We start from the raw sequence: 16,079 nt of genomic DNA, 5'->3' as shown, positions 1-16,079 counted from the left end.
TGTACGTCATTATTCTATAAAGCACCGAATACCCCATGACGGTTCTTCGAGAGTAGCCCTCATTCTATAAGAGTCCAGGAGATTGCATTCGTTGAAGCCTCATTACGTAACATGGTATGAGAAAATCAAAATGGCCTCCGAGACGTCATATAGCTCGGTACAACGTATACGGCGGCAGTAACTGTCATCGTGACCGCAATAACGCCACTAGACGTATATCGTATCCGAGAATAGGAAACGTCGGGACTTTCCTATATTTGACATACAAAATGTCGAGTGCAATGTTGTCCGAGCGTATAATACGTATGAGTTCTTGCCATGTCCGTTTCGCTGGCGTAACAATAATATAACTCGTAGCTGTAGACGTCTACGTCCGCCACGTGTGACAGTGCACAAAGTCTATACGAATGGAACCTTCTAGAACTTTCGACGTACGCGAGCGGAGTGTGTCCTGGGTTGGCTGGTACGAAGTGGCATCGCCATCAAAAAGAATATCACGTTACCGTAGATAAGACGGGGTAGTCAGAAATGTCAAGACCATTTACTTCACGAAATTTCAGCCGTTTGACGTATTAAGTTAACGTATAAGCGACCGCGTCGACGGTGACGTCGTAAGGAACGAGGGTGGCAAGTAGAACTCACTAATACTTGAGTTTCTATACAGGGTGACGATTTTGATTTCGGCTCTTGCTCGGAATTTCCTCGTAGATAAGGGAGGGTACTCTCGACTGACAAGTCCGCGAATACTTTCAATGAAGAATATCACCGGGAAGCTTGTCGCTTTTCAAACCCCTTTTATAAATTCTGACGCGAGAGTACCTGTCCTCGGCGATTTAGACTTGAACCTCGTACCACCCTTCATATTAGCCACCCTCGCTTTACGGAGTTTGCGGTTAAGGTTCTTTACCTGAAGGCCTGCCACACCCAATGAGATCATTTTTTCTTTATTTTTTTTCTTTCAATATCGAAGTGTCGCTTGGGGTTTTATGATTTTCTACCGGATGGCACCTTTGTTTTCGATGTCGGTCCGACACTTGCACCGGATCGGTATCACCTTTTTTTTTTAGTTTCAAGTTTTCTGATTTTTATTTTTTTCTACAGCGAATGGGATCAAGGGTTCGCTCGAGATACTCCAAAATGGTTAACCGAGTGGCGGCTGCAAATAACCATCCTCCTAGACCTTGCTGTATCTATGTTGCATAGACTGCCTAAGGTACCTTGAGGTATACGGGTGTACGTGCTTATGGCTGGAGCCTTGAATGTGAGCGGGGCGAGCTTCTTCGTGTCTTTAAAAATGCAAAATCAAATCGCGCTGGCCAACCTATCTGGGAATCATTTGTAAGGTAAAAAAGAAATAAAAAATAAAGGTCCACGAATTGCGCTTCATTTTATCCGTGAACTTGAGCGTCACTGAACTTCTCGTTGGTCCCGGTATATGAACACGATTGCGATACGCTCAACTTCACTGGCGATGAAGTTCATGAAGTCTCCCTGTTACGTTACAAGAAAATATTCAAATTGTTTCAAGCTATAAATTTCAGGTCAAATGTATATCTTTATCGGATTAATTAATCTCTTTGTCATTAATAATAAGGACGACCCTGTGTCAATTTTTTCCAATATAAAAAAAAAAATGCTTCGTCCTACAGTCAACCTGTGCTAAACCTCAATTTTTTATTACCTAGCTGCAACCGCGAATCAGCTATTTAATTTTCTTGTAGAATAATCAATGAACTATCGTAAAGTCACTATGTTAAGATAAGAGTATAAAATTATTCGATATAATTTATATCTAACTTATCTTAATCGTATCGTCAATTATCATTATAGCCAGTCATACAGTCAATATAAATACGGTTAACACTAGATTTACGAAATTCGTAAATTTGACAGATTTCAAATTTTCATGTTCAACCCTTAAACCGAACACTGGTGCGAATTGGGAATTGCGAAAAGGTGCCGAGTTGTTGAATTTAAGTTTTGAAGTTACATAAATGATAAATATTATTTTTTTGTTTGCAATTTATCTTGACTTTGATAATCAATGCCCGTAGATCTAGTGTTAAGATATTTTTCCATGTCGCACTGTAATTCCCACCGTAACGTTATCCGTCGAAGAGTATTTTATACGAGAAGCGTTTTCACGTTTTTTCACCTCTGATAAATGCACGTGGATTTGTATTTGACAGCCAGCCTTTACCCACTGCGAACGTCTTCAATGGATATTGGATCTAACAAATAACGCCGGCAATGGCATCGTCTTTATCTAAATGGAAAATCGTCTCACCTTTTCTCGATCGCCAATGTGGATCAGCATTTTCGCGTTGCCATCTTCCAGAGACAGTTGCAATCGATCGGAGCTGTTTTCCAAGCTGGTGGCTAGTAGCAATCCTCGTGGCCTTGTTGTCTTGAAGCGCACAACCACTTCCTCGGCCTGCGTCCTCGAATCCTCCGGCATCAGTGCAGTCATTTGTTGACTCCCATTCAGATGCAGTGTGGATGCATCTGCGATGTGCATCGAAGCCAACAAGATATATTGTTTTCGTAACAGTATAAATAGTATAAAGAAAGCAATGCAGCCTTACGTCAGCGAATTTTATGCAAGTGAAATGCAGCGTGATAATTGTCTCACTGAAATCTATCGTTCGTTATTTGTACGTATGACGTCATTACGTCAGTCTATTTGATGGATAACTGTTATTAGATTTCTGATTAAAATCGTATACCCTTTAATCTCTAGGATGTATCTGGTAGAAAGACGAAGACCAAGGCCAGACGATACAAAAATGACCGACCCTTCGTGTGGAGATATTCGGTTATATTCGTGAGAAATATTAGAGGGGTCGGTATCTAATATAATATATATATAATAAAAGTGTTGATATAAACTCGATCCTTAATCGGTGGTCCCTTACGAATCATTAGGGGGTTGCGTGATTTTTATAATGAAGTTGGTGTATTTTAATGCGATGAGCTTTTTTTTCATTTTAAATTGACTTACCCTTGCCGCACGTAGGTCCCGTGAAAGGTGTTCCTGTGCAATCGCAGTGAAATCTGTTCCAGCCCTCGAGGCAATGGCCACCGTGCATGCAGGGTTGAGATGGACAATGAGGGGGTTGTACATGACAAGCCGGTCTCACGGCACCTACGAAACATAATGTGCGTTATTAGGACACGCTTTAATTTTATTTTTGCTTCTGTGATTTTCCAGTGTTATCATTATTGTAGGCGATCATTTTTATTTGATTGCATACAAATTTGATGCTGATAGTTGGGATGTTGGTAAAATTTATGATAATTATTTTGTTAGATCGTTGCTTAAGAAAAATTTATTTAATGAGTCTTGATGATAACGAGTCTTCTTGAAGTAACTTTATAGTCAAAAGTTAGACAGTCTTATGGTGTTATCAATCATCCGATAGTTGAATAAGAATCGATTATCTTTTCATTAATTCGACCATGAAAGTAACACTGGTGACGGAGATTGAATTTACTAACAAAATTGTTTTTCGTTGAGGTGGTTATGTGTTATGTGACTTCATTGGTGTAAATTATTAACAGCAAATTGTAGGCACGTAGTATTAATAAAACAAACGATAAAATTTCTTAAAAATTTCCTCATTCGTTATTTAAATGTTAAAGGCGATTCGTGAATATTTTTGCTGTTTTAAAATGCTAATATCCGGAAAATATTTTTTCGATAACACGATTATTACGTTTAACAACAACTTCAAATACAAATTGTAAAAGATAAGAATTGTAACTGTAGTAGACACTGTAGGAGCTGATACATCGTATAAGCTGCGGTGTCCGAGTGGTTAAGGAGTCAGACTCGAAATCTGATGGGCTATGCCCGCACAGGTTCGAATCCTGTCCGCAGCGAATTAAATTTTTTTTCTTTTTTTTTCTTAATAAAGTCAATCGATATGAATGTTCTGTACTGTCGATCGTCGTAAGATATAATTAGTTCATCCAACCAATATTTATAATGAAAAAGTAAATGTTTCTAACAAAATTACTCAGTCTACACTACGATCATTTACATAATATCCACGACAGCGAAAAATCTACCATAAATAAAAATGTCATTTTACGCAATATAGATTTTCTCCTAGACTCCAGCTTGAGACGAACTTCATAATTTTTATTTTCAACTGTAGCAATTAAAGGATCACCTTCCTCTTCTTGAGCAAAGGCATATACATTTTCAGACATTAATTTCACATTTTAACCGTCAGTCCGAGTTAGCGTCAGGTCATTCGGACTGTGATTAAGGAAAGGGTTTAATGTCTCATCGTAAACTCTACATACGAGTTTCTAGGATTCGCAGCCAGAAGGTATATACAAATTATATTAGTGCGGTGCAGATCCCGGTTGTCAGAAAATTATAGGGTGTGCGATTTCGAATGGATATAAATCGTGAAAGGTCATTAGAGGAAAATACCTAGTGGATAAGTAATTCCGACGTAAACGTGAAAGTAATCGTATTTCCGATTGTTCCTTTAATTGCCAGCCGCTCCCTCGTCCAGCATTTTCTCATAAATCGACTTACCTGAATCCTGCTGTTGGGCGTAACCAGCAATATCTACAGGGTGTCCGTTGATTACGAGATCTCTCATGCATCCCACGTAGCCTTCTCTGAGAGCTCCGCTCCATAATACTGCCGGCACTGTCAGGGGTGCAAAGGGAGCTCCTACTCCTCCAATATAGAGCAATCCGTCAAGATCTAATTGAGTGGAGTCACCTATTTCGAAGTAAACAGAAGTTAAATAATGAATTGAATGATCTACTGGGATTCTCGAAAGTGATAATTAAATCTAAGGCGAACTTCCGTGTGTGATCGTGCATGTCGTTTACGTTTTACGCGATCCGAACTTGTGGTAAACACCAAAGGAATTTACGATCGAGAAGCCATTAAAATTTCATTTCGGACAAACGACTGCGCATGCGCACTAGTGTCCTGGCGTTATTGTCGCCAGATCCTCTTACGGGAAATTATCGAAGCACATTCCTATACGTGTAATGCGTGAGACTGTATCTAATATTGCCAGCGTTTATAAATACGTAATTACAGTTTGGTATTTTGACATGGAGAACTTTGAATATCGCAAATTCGCAATTTGAAAGTATTAAAAGTAGCTTATTACGTCAGTTAAGACTTATTGAGTATAATAGAAATGTAACCAAATCGTTAAGAAACCTACGGCAGTCCACAGATACCATTAGACCGTTTTATGCTACATTCAAATTGTGTTTATTTGAATTTTCCAAGCTACACAACACATTCTTTATCACTGACTAAGAATTATAATGCCCGAAATTTCTAAGAAGCGAGCAGCTGCCAATACGAATTTAATCCTTGCTTACTTTCTTCACTTCCTACGCGTTAGATTTAAGGTGCGGAAAACGTCGGCGTTTTGGAATGTTTTACCTTGGCATACCATAGACTCATTATTTGTTTATTGCTTTTTTTTTTCATATTAACAGAATATATATGTATCCGATCAGTACATTTACCCAGATAGGCAACTATCTCGGCAACTATCTCTTTTCTTCCATATTCTTATTCTCATATTTATATATATTTTTTTACTCCATCCTGAAAATTTTTACATTTTTACCAAAGCTTTCGCATAACCTTTTCCCGACAAGAATTTCCTATATGAATTATATCCTTCTGTCGTGTTCAGATACGACAAGTGAGCCGAGCCGACATAATGAACGCGGTTCCTGCGAATGCGAAGCTCTACAGAAGAATGTCGACAGGCGCAACTTCCCTTGGAATTTCTACGACTTTAATGAAAAAAAGAAAACGGCACTTTGAAAATTGTAACACGAATTCTAAAATTCCCGTGGAATTTTATATAACAGATGGAAAATGTTTTGACCCTCGTACCAAAATAAGAAAAACTTAATAGTTGAATTATCATAATAACGTCAAAGCCGCTGAAGCCTAAAAGCAACTTCCACTCTGTAAACTAAAGTTTCGTACGATAAACGATTAAACGTGTTACAATCGAATTTTAATTGAAAATAATAATGAAAGTGATGTCGCTTTACATTCGGTATAATTGCGGCCAATTAAATCGCGAATGTTTTTCACGGATTTCAGAATCGTTTGATGCTGCGAATCATGCGAAATTAACGTGTCATACAAATCATCGAGTAATTATTTAATCTTCCTGTCCCCATGAAACGAGTATTGAATGTACACTATTTATAACGAAACTGAAGATCATTGAAAAAATATATTTCTTCAGATCATAATTTAGATATACGATCTCAAAGGATAATATTCAGAAACATCTTGACGGCTCGGAAAATTTAAAGTCGACATCAAGAAAGGGACGAACGGATAACTCAAGCGTCTAATAATTTCACCAAGGACTGATAGATAAACAGCCACAATGTCAAGGTGAAATTATAAATTTATTCAGTGACTATATACGACGGCAAAGACGGTAAGGACTTTGACAAAGTGTCCGAATCAAACGGTTGTTTAAGACTCGTGCAAACGTATACCTGCTCATCGAAGAGACATCGATACGTTTTAACGAGGAAAACACTTGGAGTGTCATATATATGGTGTCCAGTATGTTATCGTTACGTAAATGAGGCAGAAAAAGATCCGAAAACTTGTATAAATAATTACCTCTGGCTGCGAGTGAGCACGAATTTTTGCATACAGATACTCCTACATGTACAACTGCGAATATTTTTCGCAGTGCGAAATTTATACAGACACGCGTTGCGGTTTGATATAAACGTATATACATATATTTAGTACACAGCCATGTGAACCCGTTTTAAAGCCAAAGGAATGTCTATACAGTGAATAATTTCGCATATTGCCATAGTCGTACTTGGTCACGAAATTCGGGAGTTACGACGCGAGGGAAGTTTGAATCCAACAGTGGTTTATAGATTCTATAGGTATTGAGGTTGGACTTGAAAGTTTCGAGCATTGTAGTTTGCGTTGCTGGTTACCTTCGCGAACGCGTACAGCCAGAAAGAGTATGAGTGAGAGGGAGAGATATATAGACAGGGACCAGAAGAAAGATCCTACAGATCCTAGATGTTCAAGTTCATGTACATTATTTGACGTCATCCACACGCTGCTCGCCATGAGTTCCAGTTGCTAAACTTTCTGGAGAACTGTTTATTTATTGGTTCAATAAAGCCGCAACTGCTCGCCGCTCGGTTGGCGAATGCTTGAAATTATCTGTTTGCTTCTTAGAGAGTTCGCCGATATTGCGTCTCCGTTGACGATCGGTAAATGCGCATTTAGAGATAGACTGGGTAACCTAATATATGTATATATATAAGACACAGTAACGATCACTTCTCAAATTTGACATGCACCGTGAACGTTAGACATGCCTTGGAAAAGCTCCAGCTAAAAAGTTCAACAAAATCGGACAAACGCATCTTCAGGGGGAAACTTGATTTTTCAGTTTTCAGTTTTGAAAAATAATTCCGAAAAGGATTATCCTGTACGCGGATACTAATAGATAAGATATTTTGACATAACACGATCGAATGCGAAATACGTTATGTATTATAGTTTTGAATGACGTTCCGTACAGTAAAATATTTTCCAGCATGCAGTGTCGATATGATAACGAACGAAAATGCAGAGCGAAACAAAATCGACAGCACAAATGAAATATACAGTTATACGTGTAGGTACGTTTACTGTGGGTGAACCGATGCGATTACCAAGCATCGGTATAGAGCTATTAATCGAATTGTTTACTCGTGCTGTTTTTTAAATTACACATATATCCCCATTGTGTTAACATAGGAAGTCATGCCTGAGCGCGACTCATGAGTCACGAGTCGATAACCATTCCTCAATGACGATATCAGCAAAATATGGATTCCCGTATCGACGGTTCAGTGCTTTCCCGAGTATTAATACAGATTCAGATTAAATGTTGATGAAGACGAAAACGATTCTGGTCCGGTGGGATAGAGTGTGCTATAAGAACGTGAAAGAAAGTTAAAAAAAATACATATAGTAATAACTAATTTTCTATTTGTTACTTTACTATTGAAACACTGCTGAAGTTGTTTGACGTCAGGGATATTTATATTAGAGCTGGTACCTGTTCGATAATTAGTGTTTTGACAGACGATAATCGATAGAGGGAGCTTTGTGCTCGTTTTCTTCGCGACGGGATGAAAAGTGTCGGAAAATTAAGTAAAATTATATATAATTAGCGAGCTAAGTAATTAACGTCAATTTCCAAGGAGCTGGAGTAAGTTTGTGCTATATTAACGTATAAAGCTCCTATCGCACGTTTAAGAGATACTTGCCGTGGGTCATTATGGACGTGAAATTACGTGATCAGAGTCATTCCGTTCTACGGGGTGACTGTCACGTGGTGTCAAATAGTTAAGCATAGAGATACTTGCAATTGTTCCCCTTACCCGGTGTACGAAACTCGGCGTGTGAATCGTCGACGGTGACGCGACCGTCGCGTTCCACTCGACGTAATGCGACGTCGTGCCAAGTTCCGTCGTCGACGCGACGTTTTGAGGCCCTTACTTTAACGGGACCACTTCCTAAGTCCGCATGAAGGTAGAGATGTCCGCCAAGCATTTCAAAGGCGAATAGATCCGGCTGCAAAATTCATAGAAACTTTTATGCCGACAAGTTTTTGGTTATTGCTTTTGCCTGTACTGCGACCATTTGCCAGTTATGTACCGTGGGAATTTGGTAATACGGTAAATTTAAAGTCGAGCTCACTGGCGCGCATCCGGAGAATTAAACTTTAACGTCGACACGTATTTCACTCTGTACAATTAATACACTTGGAATATAAGTGTCCCGCGTGTATAAAATGGAAAAGAATATTTTTTTGAAAATAAAAAAAAATATTCTATTCCTTCTTCGGGTTACCAACGAGTTTTCATGCGGCTAAGTGAAAAGTTGCGTCGATATTCTCCCATGGTTTCAGATACGAACGAGAAAGCAATCCGATCATCAATTATGTATACTTGGCTCCAATTGACAAGTTTATCCAAAAAGTCTTAAATTTTTTATTTACACTTACCCTTTGCCGCGATTATTGAAAATCGCTTTTATATTACATTATATGGGATATGCATTATATGGGGTTGCGTCGCGAGGGGGCCGGTGTCCGGCTTCCGAATATTCTTTTTCGATACTGGATTTTTTTCGAATATTTAAAAGCATCGAATATTTCATTCATTCTCTTTGACAAATGCACTCTTTACGAATTACTGGTCACTGTTCAAACTTTCACTGGGAATGTATGTACTGTGCAGACAAACCCGTACAAAAGCATGCTACTGACACGACGTTTTTAATAATAATTCATTTTTTTTTATTCCACCGAAAATCCATTTCCTAGCCTACGTGCGTATGTCAACACCACTTTGAATTAGCAACCCTGCGAATTTCTAGCTTTCCAACCCTTTTCTTTCTTTTTTTACAACCGCTTCTCGTCCCTAACCAACCTGCGAATTGGATCGACCAACCAGTTCTATGCTACAACGTTCTACAGTGTCTGCATTTTAGCGAATCTTTTCTCCCTCGTTAACTCAGAGGGCATTTTAATTGGCTTATTATACGATTAGGTCGGTAGTATTTACAGAATCTGTTATTAGTGATTTATCGGATTGGAATGCAAAAAAAAGAAAAGAGAACGCAGAGAAATACAGAAAATAAATATCCCCGTAGATAAAGGCATCGGTTACCGAAACACATATCGAGTCTCGAAAGTTCAAGCCTCGTATTGGCTTTGAATAAATGAAAAAACATTTCATCTATCGTTATGGTAAAAACAAAGAACTGACAAAATTCACCCACCCGACCATGAGCTCCGCTACGACTGTACATGACCAATCCATTGGGCTCGTTCGTACGAATTTTGAACGATATACTTCCAGATTTGGCAGCTTTCCAAGGTGGCAATACCTGAAACAAACAAGTCACAGAATATTCTTATTCGATATATATTGATATAGACAAGTAGATGCGTATGCGTAGTACGTATCACGTACGCGCGGTGAACGCATATTTATTCATTTACCTTGAAAAAAAAAAGGTTAAAAAAGAACGAACCAATATTCATTAAAGCAAAGTACACACGTACATAAGCGAGTGCTTGAGATCTCATGGGATAACATACGTGTATTACGTCATCGTTAGAGAAGATGTTTTCCAAGATTGAACGTGGTACCGTTGCACAGGGTAATTCGATAGTACGAATCGGAAAGATATGCGCGAATAATATATTGATATACCTCGGGGCACGAAGTTTCCCGAACTTAACCGAATGTCTCTGCGTCTCCCTTCGGGCCTCTAAAGTGATATCGAGTTTACCTTACCCAGGCAGATTAGTACGCTGAGGCACTTTGATGCAGAACTGGCATTAGCAACTGGAAACACAGCCTGTACGGAAGAGCCATTTTGTCCCGATGCTGATTCATAGTGGTTAAGCGTGGGCTGCATTATTCAAAGGAGGAGTTCTGAAAGGGGGTTGGGGTGGCTGTCTGAATCGAATAAGGCTGCACTATTTAAACTGTCAGAAAGTATAATATCCTCGAGTGGGCCTCAGGCTAGTGCTGCTTTTTTTTAAATATATTTTTACCTCTTTCCTTAATCCTTACTTGGCAGTAGCTTCTGGCAGTGCACGGCTATTCTAGACTTCGCGTACCTAAGACCTGGCGGGCAGAAGCGAAAGAGGCGGGAAATTTAAAAACACGGAGAACAAGCATCGTGTAAAGAACAGGGAACCAGCGTGGTTGAGCGATCCAGGTTGAAATTTGTGTTGCGAGGAGAAGAGAGCAGAGAAGACAAAGAAGGACGGGACTCCCAGAACTGTATGAAAATCTTCCGATGATCCGGCACGGTTAACGTCGCCGACGTTCGAGTCTTTCTCGCCGTGGTTGCTCGCTTTGGCGATTTTATTCGTGGAACACCTGCAGCGCCCTACCTTATTCATGCGGTCTTATACAATTTTACGACCATGGCCGAGCAGTGTAAACTTCGAGTGGGATATTACCCCATCGGAACTTTGTCCGACTTTAGTTCTGCATATAAGAGTTTCACTAGCAGGCCGCACCGCGGCGCTGCTCTCGTCGACCGACGACGGCAAACCTTTTCAGGAGTTTTCCGAGTCGTGATTTTATATTAGAAATTGGAGGAATTCTCACGGGAATTCTTCATGGCCGCGATCTAAGAGGTGAAAAAAAAAGGTTGGAAGAAAAAAAAGATACGGAAGCACGAGAAGAGAGAGAACGACGGCGGAGTACAAGGAAACTTGAGAACAAAAGAGTAAAAATAAAAAAAAAACAAGATTCGTAACCATTATAGTCGAGAGTTTCGCGCTTGACGGAAGTAAAGTCTATTAGCGTTGGTTCTGAGGATTTTCTTAAGTCAACAAGGGATGCTGTCAACACGGTCCGCCTTGATTAGACCTTTCTGGCGATTTGCGATGAGCCAAACTGTCTCATTCTCTGGCCTCCTATCGGGGACATGCGAGACTAGAGTTACGCTTTACTTCCAGCCTGTTTCCGTTTCCTTGCTTCGCCTCGTAACTTTGCCTTTCATATCCGCAAGGGTTGATATCGCGCTGGCGTGATACTCATCATGGTCGCAAGCGTTATGGTTACTGCCTCCGGACGAGTGAAGGATAGGCAAGAGCTACTGGAAATGTCTCACGAGAATACACAATGTATATAGGTACCTCGGTAGAAATACGTCACGTAATAATGCATATGCCTGCTATCATAAATAAATAAGAAAAACATGTCTCCAAATGGCTGAAGCCAATTGCCTTTATGCATGGAGTAACAAGATGCTCTTGGGGTATCGTTGAACGGCTGGTAAATATTGCCGCCTGACACTGATACGATAATCACATCCGCCAACTCGCCTCAGCAGGTAGCTCGATGCTCTCTGAAGGTTTTCAAGCGCGCGGAATCATGGGTAACGATATTTTCGGTATCGCCGAAGACGTCGAATATCTTCTTTGAAACGTACGTACCAACCTGTCGTGTCTACGCCGGGAAAAAAAAAATCGTTTTAGCGATTTCCGATGCCATCTCTGTATATCCGGTTCTAGAAGTGAGTCACAGAATGATTGCATCGGTCCGGAAATACGACGTCTCAAAGAGCACAATCAATCACTGTGTCACGTATATCCGGTATAGTTTGATATATCATATTGTTTCTGTGCAATATCGAATTTCACGTGTGATGAAAAATCATTACTTCCTCTCTTTGTAGACAACCTGACGAGCGCTGTGATCTCTTTACTTTGAGTTACTTCTTTTTCTCATACCGAGTCTTCCGCCACGTATCCACTAGCCTGTTTCGCCGCCCGGCTTCACCACCCTGGGGACTTCAATGTGTCTCTATGACGACGTTCGACTGTGGAGTCGGTATCGAAAGGGCGTTCGTTCGTGCCAGAAAATTGGAATTCTAAGGTAAACTGTCTTCTTGATAAGCCCGATATGCCTGGGTAAAGTGCCTCGCAAAAGACGAGTGGGACAATCTAGAGCTGCTGGAAGTATTTCTGTTCAAGTGCACGCTTAGGGGAGGATAGGAATAGGAGGACGGTGTGCTTATTCAGGAAAATTGTGCGGAAAGCCATTCGGCGATAGGACTTTTTCACAGCATCTTCCGTGTTCCCAAGGAATCACCGAACGTCGAAAAAAAAGGTCCAAGGATGCGAGATAGAACGAATAAACATTATGGATTATCCGAGGTAAAAATATGTGTGCGTAGGCATGTATCTTGAAACCGGAAGTCTCGACGGTAGATGAAAATTTCAATCTATAACGTTACATCATTATGGTACCGTGTTGAATTATAATTAGCAACCGGAAGATCAATTCCTCTGAGTACTACGAGAAGAACAGATAATGTCTTTTTTTTCTCTCTCAAACTAGTCCGAACCGCGAAATGGCATCCTGAAGTGTTCAAAGGGATGAGAACCAGGCTCCAGACGAGAGCCCAGCATCCTACTGGCCACTCGTCTCCTCCTTCTCATCCTTTCACTCCATTTTGCCAACTCTCAGTTCCCGAGTGGAGTGCGGAGACGATCAATTAGAAAAGTTAAATTACTTTCCGAAATAAATTATTTACTAATCCTAGAGTTTCCTATCTGCTTAAACCCTTTGCGACCTCCCACAGCCGGGATAGAAGACACTCGGCGAGGATGCAGTGGATTTTATACGTTTCTTCACTTTAATATACCGTCTGGTTAATTCATTTAGCAACCTGCTCAGCTAGGCCCAAGTATTGTATTTCAGTGGTAGCCGTTTCATTCTGCACTTGCTCCTCATAGAATTATCAACGACAGTAAAACTAAATCATAAAAACCATCAGTATATATTTTCAAAGAAAACCCGATAAAAATTCGTTGATCAGTCACGATAGTGTGATGATAAGGGTACAATGAGGACAACGCTTATAAGGACGTTAATAAAGGACGATGCTCAAGTATTTCATGAACACGAAGCTATACATAGGAGAATGTCGGGAATGTGGATTTAGAATATTTCAGTTTTCAGAAAACTACCTCATAACATTCTGGCATTGTCGTTGGGACATTCCGTGTACCAAATAAAATTACAACAATAAAAAAGCTGTTCGCAGAATAATAACCCGGTTGCTCGAATAGAATTTTTCGAAAAGCCTTCGCCGTGTCCAACTAAGTAGATCAGAGGAGTTTCTTTGTTAGAAGTGCTTCGACCGCGTTATAAAACTCTTGAAAAGAAGTCTCAATGAGACTACAAGACAGAGCCGAGTTCTCGAATAAGTTTGAGGGCTTGTTAAATCCATGAAATGAACCGTAGCAGCGAGTGAAAACCTAAGGAAGCCAATCTTGGTTACGTGTGATTCATGGAACGAAGCCACGTGTGCACTGACCACGACTGGTACTTTAGATTTTCTCTGGTTCCTTCAAGAGGTGTTTCTCTAATGGACGGTTACTGACTCGAAGCTTGGTTCCCCTTTTACCTCCTGTCCGTTCTCTCTTACCCGCTTCTTTTCTTCCTCTTCATCTTGTACGGGTCAGCAATCAATCTGGTAGCCCAGCGAAGCCTGCACTCTCAAGATTCTACAAGCAAACCGAAGCCTAGACTGGTGAAATTGTGTTGCTCTTACAGAGGGGGGACAGTCCGAATGGTAGGTTAGACAATCCTTAAGTTTTAAGGGGCAAACTTCACAACGGTAGTCAAACGCCATTAGAAACTTACTGCATTTCCGATACGATGTTACTTCATTTGTATACGATACCCCCTTACTGCACGTCATCTATAGTCTATGGATAGACATAAGTGATTGATCGCTACCACCTACAGCGAGTTTAATTTGCAATATTCAACGGGACCTCTTAAGGGATAAAGTATAATGAGATTCTACAAATCATTCAGAGTTGAATATCAGACTGAAGATTGGACAGTTCTTATTCGACAGGAATCCTCAAATTCTTCATTCGGATATATGTATACATATATATATATATAGATATACTGGAGACGATTAGGGCGTCACTCGAATCACCGTCTGAGAATTCCCTTGTCTCGAAATTGGTTAAAAATTCGTTAAAAAGAAAGGAGGGAACGTATAAAAGGAAAGTAAAGATCTTCAAGTCTGACAGTCTTGTTTTCCAAAGCTTTCGTAATATCGCAAACTTTCCTGCCGATATCGATTCAGGAATACTCAACGGATTTTATTACATTATTCCCTTCTTTCAAAGGGAGCGCGAACGGCGGATGTGCTAGCCAGCACCCTGGTGAATTGGGGTGTAGCCAAGGGCGCAGGTATAGGTAGGCAAGCAGAAAGGAGAGGCAGACAGGTTGAGGCAAGGGTAGTAAGTTAGTAATGTTATTAGGAAGGGCTGCTGGTGTTACACGGTACGGTGTAGGAGGTAAAGCCTGGGTTAGTCAGTCCAACCCAGAGTTACTCCTGCAGTTGGTTTGAACCAGAAACCACATTTCCCTAGGCTCCCTCAACGAATCGGTTACTGTCGGCTCCCGTAGAATCTTCAGGCCAGAAATTAATTTCTATTCAAACTTCTTGGTCAGGAACGAGCGTTCCAATTCGATTAATTTGCTCAGTCGCTTAAGCTATGGGATTCTATCGGTATGACCGTCACCGTTTAGGCTTTGATTCCGCCGCATAAAATTTACCCACGTCATAATCATAGTTGAGCCACTGACGAGATAAACATTTCAATGATTAATCAATCCTATTGAAATATTAATTCATCGCTACCGATACCCAGATCATACGTATACTCGATAATCAACTTGTCTTCCAGTTCATTGATTTCTTATCGACCCTTATTCAAAACCTCTGTATCTGCTAATTAAATTTTTTTTTTCTTAACGAAACACAGCAACAGCCAGACAGCAACTGATCTGTTATCGGTCCAGCTCGACTTGATCATCCTCGCCAGGGAATACCTGCCACGCCGTTGATTACGTTACTTCACCCCAGAGTACACATCATATAGCAGAGGTTGCCAGGAACGTCGGACACGTAACAAGAAGGGACCAGACAGTCGAGGATTCGTTTCTAGCTCAAGTAAGCCACGTCATGATCCCGAGAGTCTAGAATTCAGAAGAGATTAAACCTTCGAACTGGATGAAAAATCCCGATGGAAGATACTGTTACGACGTCATCATCCGGTAAGGAAGCAAATTCGAAAAGTTCACTTTTCCTCCGAGCGACAATAAGTCGGCGATTAATAGAACAAATTTTATGCAACGATACGATCGATCGTATACTTCAGGACGTTCAAGAGTACGTTCGAATAAACTTTGATCAATCATATATCCAATATATGTATGATAAAACACACGGTAAACTACTATACCTAAGAATCTAAAACCCCGAGTATAGTTAATCTTTATAATAGTTTCTATAACGACGTCGTATATTACCTATCATACATACCCTATCTAACCTTCATATACTATGTACGTTATACGTATGCAGCTACGTATAGATATAATCTATTTCTATCCAGTGTATATACTCTATACCGTATATGTAATGTTTCCATCGAACGTGGTTATATATCGACACGTAT

The 16,079-nt window shown here is 40.2% G+C and overlaps 1 protein-coding gene, 1 long non-coding RNA gene and 1 other non-coding gene across 12 annotated transcripts in view; 2 read left to right on the top strand and 1 right to left on the bottom strand.

The window, feature by feature from the left end:
- The window catches only part of LOC107269064 (neurexin-1), a 192,801-nt gene that overhangs the window by 45,040 nt on the left and 131,682 nt on the right, over positions 1–16,079 (bottom strand). For 7 of the 10 annotated variants that reach the window (XM_025086238.1, XM_025086239.1, XM_025086241.1 and 4 more), the window contains 5 exons: positions 9,839–9,946; positions 8,419–8,626; positions 4,553–4,744; positions 3,002–3,145; positions 2,288–2,505 (listed from right to left, as the gene is read on the bottom strand). In XM_025086238.1, coding sequence (XP_024942006.1) covers positions 2,288–2,505; positions 3,002–3,145; positions 4,553–4,744; positions 8,419–8,626; positions 9,839–9,946 — 870 coding nt within the window. The remainder of the gene's footprint in view (positions 1–2,287; positions 2,506–3,001; positions 3,146–4,552; positions 4,745–8,418; positions 8,627–9,838; positions 9,947–16,079) is intronic. The other 3 variants (XM_025086240.1, XM_015742506.2, XM_015742508.2) reach the window with 1 other exon arrangement.
- On the top strand, positions 219–2,268 carry LOC112494532. Its single transcript, XR_003060050.1, has 3 exons — positions 219–463; positions 1,102–1,343; positions 2,190–2,268. It is a non-coding gene; the product is annotated as an uncharacterized LOC112494532 (long non-coding RNA).
- Positions 3,801–3,882, top strand: Trnas-cga. The gene has a single exon. It is a non-coding gene; the product is annotated as a tRNA-Ser (tRNA).

This window comes from Cephus cinctus, unplaced genomic scaffold, assembly GCF_000341935.2.
Source record: "Cephus cinctus unplaced genomic scaffold, Ccin1 Ccin1_scaffold0597, whole genome shotgun sequence".
In the NCBI taxonomy this organism is placed as follows: domain Eukaryota; kingdom Metazoa; phylum Arthropoda; class Insecta; order Hymenoptera; family Cephidae; genus Cephus; species Cephus cinctus.
This window is presented reverse-complemented; position numbering and strand designations above follow the sequence as displayed.